At 33.7% G+C, this 7693-nt stretch overlaps 1 protein-coding gene across 7 annotated transcripts in view; it reads right to left on the reverse strand.

The window, feature by feature from the left end:
• Nucleotides 1–303: 303 nt before the first annotated feature.
• The window catches only part of THSD7A (thrombospondin type 1 domain containing 7A), a 446288-nt gene continuing 438898 nt past the window's right edge, over nt 304–7693 (reverse strand). For all 7 annotated transcript variants that reach the window (XM_084977147.1, XM_084977145.1, XM_084977146.1 and 4 more), the window contains 2 exons: nt 6502–6589; nt 304–5792 (listed from right to left, as the gene is read on the reverse strand). In XM_084977147.1, coding sequence (XP_084833273.1) covers nt 5708–5792; nt 6502–6589 — 173 coding nt within the window. In that variant the 3' untranslated portion in view covers nt 304–5707. The remainder of the gene's footprint in view (nt 5793–6501; nt 6590–7693) is intronic.

A 7693-nucleotide genomic window follows, 5' to 3' on the forward strand; every position in this document is an offset into this window, starting at 1 on the left:
GAGGCCTGCCTATGACTGAGGGGGCAAGAGCTGCACCCTGTTCTAGAGTGCCTTACCATCCTTTGCTGCTGCTTTTAACTGACTAGAAATCAAGGGGTCCTTTGTCCAGGTTGATTAATCTGTGGCTTCTACAGACTTGTAAAGGTTTGCATCTCTCCAACTTTGTAAATAGGAATTAAAAAAAAAAAAAAAAAGACTCAGGAAAGGGCAATACAGTAGCAAAAAGATTTGGTTATTCACTTAAAAAATTTTAACCCATATGGAATAGCAAATGATACAAATTAAAACACAGATACACATGAGTAGAATGAAAATGATATCTGTGTTTATGTTTGTCAGCAACATAGTTATTTACAAATAACCCATATGAAAATGTAAAAAAAGCATATTACATCTTCACATGCCATCTGTATTAACTGAATAAAGCTTAGTGACATTATTTGCAAATCTGTAGTTAATTGTACATAGACATTTTGTGCATTAAAAAAGAAATGTACATAATTTAAAATAAATTACACAATTTACAAAGTAATATTAACAAAAACTTCTTAGACAGCTGCCTCCTTATTTAAACAAAATAAATATAAATATTTAAGTAATTAACAAAAAACACAATTGGGGATTATAATTTATAGAAAGACATATCTCAAATTTAATAGTTATATTTTACAATGACAGATATTGATTGCTTCAAATCTGTGCTAAAAATAGGCAGGAAAAAGTACCAGAAAGGAAATTTTAATGTTTAACTTTTACAAAATAAACATAGAGTCCTGAAAAATAGTTTGAAAGAGTTCATTGAGGAATTGAAGTAGATAATCTAGAAACTGTTGCTTAAAAGAAAAAAAAAATCTATAAAACACAACCTTAAGAATGATACCCAATGATACTCTAAGTAGACACCCAATGATATTCTAAGTAGACAAGAGATTTTTGATCATTGGAAACATGACACTCCAAACTAAAGGTCTTCATACAACTGCCTGTTTTAAAAACCTGGCTTGGTAAAAGCACAAAAAACGTAAAACTACAAAATTAACTATCCATTTAGTATTTGTTTCACTCATTTAATAATGTAGACATAACCATTTTTCAGTGTCCCTGTTAGAATTATCATATCCCACTGCAAAACATCTTTTTTATAAAGAGTCATGTCTGCTGCAGAGCAGGACCAGGTAGGACAAGAAAGGTCACTACTGTGAATCCTCACATACCTGTTCTGCACTGCTCTCCTTTCAACACTCTCAAGCTTAGAGGGGAAATAGAACAAAAAGCACACTGGAATTGGGTAATAATCTTAAACATAGTGAGACCCTGGATCATTTGAGAAAACCTGTTTTTTTGTTTTGTTTTGTTTTGTTTTTTTTGGGGGGGGGGCATGGTGTGCAGTGGTTTGATATGGGATCACAATTCTCAGACGAGGCATTGACCCAGGCTGCAGTGGCAAATCCTAACCACTAGACCACCAGGGAACTCCCCAGGAAAGCCTGATCTTTGCAAATCTATTCAAGCCCTGATTGAGCCTAAGAATAGGCCCTCCTTGTAAAAGTTTGGAAAGTGCAAGCCTCCCTCGCTGTCTTGTAGGGTGGTATGTGAAGAAAAAGGCAAAAGGAAGGTAGGTTAAGGGAGAGAGTACTGTGTAGGACTAAATCTAAGATGGGAATTGATACTTTTACAGAAAGGGTTAGTTTTGGCATGTCTTCACAGCTTTCATTTCTTTTCTTTTTTACTCATGTCTTTGACCAGTACATTCTGTTTAAACAGAAATATTCACACTTTCCATGACACTTTAACTCCAATAAGAGGGACATATAGATAGTCACTTTTTTTCCTTATTAAAAATTGAGGCATGTTAGTAGGAAGTGGTTCTGGGGGAAGCAGAAAAGATTAGTTGTTGAAAGGAGAGCAGAGTAGACAGAAACCAGGGAGAGCAAATCATTATAAAGGAGCAGGGATATAAAAGGAGTTAGAGGAGGTTAAAAAAAATTGAGAGGTGTTAACTTGCTTCCTGTAAGAAGCTTTAAATAAGTGACTATACGTTGAAATGTCCAGGAACTCTAAAGGGCTCTAATTAAGCCATCGTGACCCCTGCCATCTGCCTGAGGGTGGAGGAGTGAGATAGCCAAAGCCTAAGAGCATGGACATAGAAGGAAAAATACCAACCACACTGAATACCAAATCTAGAGTGAAGGGTGATGTGAGTGTCATTTTAACTCATTAAGCATTTTTTCCTTCTTTTGAACGTCTTACATATGTATGTAAACAAAAGCTGTAATATTTTACAGTGCTTAGCAGAATGTCTTACATAAGATGATTCCATAAGTATTTGTCTTGTTATAAGTATTTTGTGCTTTGTTGTAAGTAATTAAAGAACATGCTTTTATGCACTCCTTTTCAATTCAGCTTTAAGCTACATCATAATGTCCTCAAAAAGTCTTTGAGATAATGATTATGGTCAGTTTCCTAGATTAGATAATGATGAATGAGCAAATCACCCCCTTTCAAGAGATCAGTTATGCCACTTGTCTGTGGCTTAAACTGAAACAGTCCAACAAAATAGCATAATATCGTGTCAATGTTTTTCATTTCTTTTTCACACCAAGTAGACCTTCATAATTCTGGAACAATAATTCTTAATCTTTGTGGACTCACAGACCATTTTGGTAAGGCAAAAGTGTCAATAGAGAAGTTACTACTATATTCCCCTCCTAAATTCTTAGAATGAACAGGAGGAATAAGGTTTTGATGAAATTTCAGTAAATTACTTAACTCATTATTGACTCAGACCAGGAACAAAAATAAGGCCATTTTCATGTTATGAACATGAATACAGTAACCTTTCATTTGTCCAAAATAGTCAGTTACCTACATTCTCCTCCTTGTAGTTTTCTAAAAAAGGCCATCCAGTACTCATTTATCATAATGATGAACTTCCAGTATGTTCCCAAGAGTTAGGTCACACTGAACTAGTTTCCTCCATGTATATAGTGTTTTAAAAGGTAAAATTTCTATGAGTAAAATCATCTTGTATTTTCATAACATTGTAGAATTTGGATCTATTCATTTCATTTTAACAGTATAGGTAGGATGATACTGATCTGCCTTCTCAATGAAAGACCTTTTGCAGTATCCTTAGTATTAGTAGTAACAATATTTAATTCTGGTCAACAATTTCAAGGATGTGGGGGGTGGCATGCATTTCATAAAACTGTTAGCTGAATTTTTCAAGTAACTGTGATAGACTTTCTCAACCATTTTGGACAAATGGAGCTCACTTTTTTCAAAGAGATCAACTTGAGGATTATCTGGACGACCCCTGAGTTACATATATTGACAATCACAGTTATTATTTCTGTCTTCCTCTTTAATAAGACAGTTGAAATGAAATTTGTTTTTAGGCTTTTCCTTGTTTAGATCCTTGGTCGAAGGTAAAGTTCTCATCGTCCTGACAACCTGTTTGCTTAGAAATGATTTATACATTGCTTAATACAGTGAATATTGAGTAAGGAATTAGTGCTTACCCTATTTAATGCTTAGTGAAATATGTAGACATCTGTTCATTTGGGGGACAATGATATCCTAATCTATCTTTTGTAAAATCTTTGCAAATATTCTAATGAACAGTAGAGGGAGTTCAAACTCTACTATGAAGGTAAAATACCTTCTAGTCCAAACCACTTTTGTAGCAACACAGCTGCGTTTAAGATAAAATAGTTGGTGATACTACTTTTGAAAGAACTTAAAACTCAATGTCCTCCCCTCTCCCAAAGGCTACTGCAGTTAATGTTGCCTGAAAAATGGTATTGCTTTTTAATGGCACCTGTTAAATTTTCTTTTCATATGAAAGAAGTCAGCCAAGTTAGATATGAGTTCACTGTGCCATTCCCAGTTTCTGTCTGTGAAAAAATGTAGCTAATTCCAATACAGTGCTAAATTTAAGGGACTGTTTTTCATTTTTAAAATTAAACTCTGGTCACAGTCTGGGAGTAAATGAATGAAAGCTCAAGATGACCCAATGGATAGTTAGCACTGAAAAAAACTTGTAGACTAGTGACCAGCAAACCACAACTTGCAAATGTGGCCTGCTGACTTCTTTTAAAGCAAGTTTTATTGGAAAATAGTCATGTTCATTCCTTTGTGTACTCTATTGTATATTGTCTATGGCTGCATTCCCAAAATGGCAGAGTGGAGAGGCTGCAACAGACCTGGCTGAAAACATTTACCATACGACCCTTTACTGAAAAAGTGTGCCACCCTTAGTCTAGATATTTAATGAAGCCCAGGACAAAATATGTATTCTTCTCTTTTTAAAATTCTAGTTTTTGAAATTATATGTTAAAAAAGACTCACTTCAAATTTTACCACTGAGAAAGACCAACTATGGATTTAGAAATAACATTCAGGCTGAAGCTAGGATAATGAATCAGGGAGGAAAAAAAATCAACACACAATTTTGATTTTAGTTACAAAAATCATCAATACATTATTTTCTCCATCTGCCCCAAATTAAAAAGACAACCAGCTCCTTTTTTTCTTTTCTTTTCTTTTTTTAACAAAGATAACAAATATAAAAATCTAGTCATAAACAGCCTTCAAAGTACAATTAAAAACCAAGTTGACGGATCCATCTTCTGGAGGGTTAATGAGTTCGGGACTTAAACACTTAAATTACCGCCATGTTGTTGATGTCACAATGGCTGCAGAGATGAGGAAGAGTGTATACAGTAGGTGTAATATAGCTAATTCCATCCTGTTGCCATCCCAGCTGAACTTTACTCTCTTCAGGACATAAGAACTTGTAAATATCTCCATGACACTCTGAGCACAGATGTCTTCATCCCATATGAAAAGAGGCAGTTTCTATGGCAATACTGGTTAAGTGCCTATCATGCTGCACTAATATAGTGCAAAAATGTGCCTTCCATATAGCAAAAAAGATGCAGGCAACCAGTTTGAAAATTAGGGAAAGTAGAAATGTATTAACACAAGCAAATTAGTTTTCCAGACAATAACCACTATAAAATACTGAACTTGAGGACTCTTCTAAGATACTAGTATATGTCCAGCATTTGTACTTGGAGAGAGACAAGAATTAAGTCTTACAAAAATGTTTTTGCCTCTGAAATGCAGGTCAATGAAACTATCATCAACCACCAAGATGCTGAATTTATTCAATGGGTTTTCTGCTCAACTTAGAGCTTATCTTTATTCACCATTAAAATTGCTTATTTAAGTATATGATCTGGTATAATGTGTATCATTCAATTGAGTATACATGTTGTTACGTTTGACTATAGTATTGTAGAGACCTTGGTATAAACTCTTCATGCGAAAATGTTACTATGGGTTATAACACTTCAGACAGAGGCTAGCATCAGGCATCCTAACTGGTCAATTCCATCACTGTATTTTAAAGATGGAAGTGAACTGTCAGTTGGTAGACTGCAAAAAAGACCAGATCAAACTCTCAGAATGCAGCATGTATTGAATGAAATCTCCCAGAATTCTCAGGGTCGATCATTTCTATGCAAGTGGCACTGTCTTGCTATCTCCAATGGCACCATGATGTTCACTCTTTTCTTAATGAAGATCTTTTCAAAGGTTACGATGCATTTTAATCCACACAGTTTGAATAGCTTTGTGGCCTCTGGATATCTACAGCAAAGGCAGAAAGCTTAAACTGGTTGCTTCGGGATTAGGTTATAATTTACATGTCTGCATCTCCATCATAGGCTAAGGTTAAAGGTTTCAGTCGGTTGTTTTGCCTTCTTTGGGGTTTCTTTGGCTTTTTGCTGTAAAAAATTTTTTTTAATTGGGAGAAAGAAAAAATCAATTTTCAATTGTAATTTTTATTGTTTTAAGTGAAAAAAATTCAAAACATTGATAAATCTAAACTGCTAAATTGCCTATGCTGCCTAAATTCAACCTTAAAATTTGACTTCCCAATATTTTAAAATCTCATTTTTATGCTCTGAATAAGCCTGAAACAAAACCCTTCAAATATCTTACTATCCTGTAAAAGATAAACTATTAAATGAAATCCCTCTAGTACTAACAACAAAAATAAGTTTATGGTATAATCATTTACATTTGTCCATAAATGTTTACAAATAACACATCATTTATAATTAATGTATATTTTAAAATATAATTGAATAAGATTAGGTATTAACATAATAGTTTCCTCAGTAATAATTGAATACAAAAATCTACAGTTCACCATAAGAATACAAAGTAATATGCTTATATAACCCAGGGGGTCACACTTGAGAGGATTACCTGTAGCAGCACTGGCTCATCTTCAGAAATTAAATGGCTCAGATTTGGTAGACTTGAGATTACCTAAAGAAGCCATGCTTATTCATAAATTCTGACAAACACTAAATAAATGTGGCATACTTATTTGGGATATTACATTGCTGTTTCTGGTTCTGGCCTAACTGAAAGCATGTCCTCTAAAATAAAGAGATCCCCTTAGATTTTGAAATACTAAACACTCACCAAGCTAGATAGATCATGGAGACAATGAAGATGAGTAACACAAATGCCCCAGCTGCTACACCGTAAACCCACGTCTTGAGTCTTCCATCTAAGAAGAATGAATATCAGTCATTAATTTACATTAGTCTGGTAGTTTTAACTATGACCAATGACCAGTTACACATGACCAAGTCCTTTCAAAACTCAAAATGAATTATTACTTAGGCACAGTTAATTGTTAATGCAAAGCCGCTACTATGAGTTAGATGCTCCTTCATTAAAGATAAATTATCAATGAAAATTGAATTGAAAAGCAATAAATAAAGTTTCAATTTGAGTTTAGATTTCAAATAATATGATTAAATTTATGCTGCTGCTTATCTGATTTTTACTTCAAATTCATTCTATGTGTAATGCTATATAAACATTTCCTTCTGATTTTCATTCTATCTTGAGACTGGCAATTGTGAGAAAAGAGGGGGAAAAATGGAATTTCGAGGAAATTCTACAACTTTGAGTTGATGAACTGATGCAGACAGTATCTGAATGTAAACTGTCATTTAAACATTTTTTTTCCAGATGAATTGAAAGTAAATATATTTAATATTTCTGGAATTAATAACCCTTTGCCTAGTTCACACCTAGGAGTGTGCTTTAAAACTGATTTGACAATATCATTTATAAAATTAACCAAGAATAATTGAAATACAAAAGAATCCCTAACCTTTTCTTTTACGTTTTCTCCTATATGGAATTCGATAGGACAGGAACTTTTAAAATTTGATTTTCTGGTTTTATTATCTTTGAAATTCCCAGCTTTATTCTAAATAAACTTCTAATGGATGATACTGTTAATGACCTTGACTAATTTAACTTGATCCTCATACGAACATCTATTTTCTGTTGTACACATACAACTAAACATGATTTTAGCATTAAAACTGGGGGCAAACTGACCCCACAGAGACTATGGGTTATCTGATGTTAGGAAGGTATCAAAAGCAAATAAGTACTGAATGGTGAATTTTTTTTTTTCCCTACAGGTGTATCAACTTGAGTTCATTTGCCAGAAATAAATTAACTTAATATTCTAAGAATTAAAAAAAAAATGAGTCTGGGTGCAAAATCAAAAGAGCTGTTCTGCTGTTGGGTTTGTCTGCCCTGAAAGAAATTCAACAAATATTTTTTGGTTTTTCATAAACCAAGGTCTAAT

The sequence above is a fragment of the Sus scrofa genome, chromosome 9 (genome assembly GCF_054392235.1).
Source record: "Sus scrofa isolate SSC_HxYL_T2T_F1_AM1 chromosome 9, Sscrofa_HxYL_maternal_Yorkshire_Landrace_v2.0, whole genome shotgun sequence".
In the NCBI taxonomy this organism is placed as follows: Eukaryota; Metazoa; Chordata; class Mammalia; order Artiodactyla; family Suidae; genus Sus; species Sus scrofa.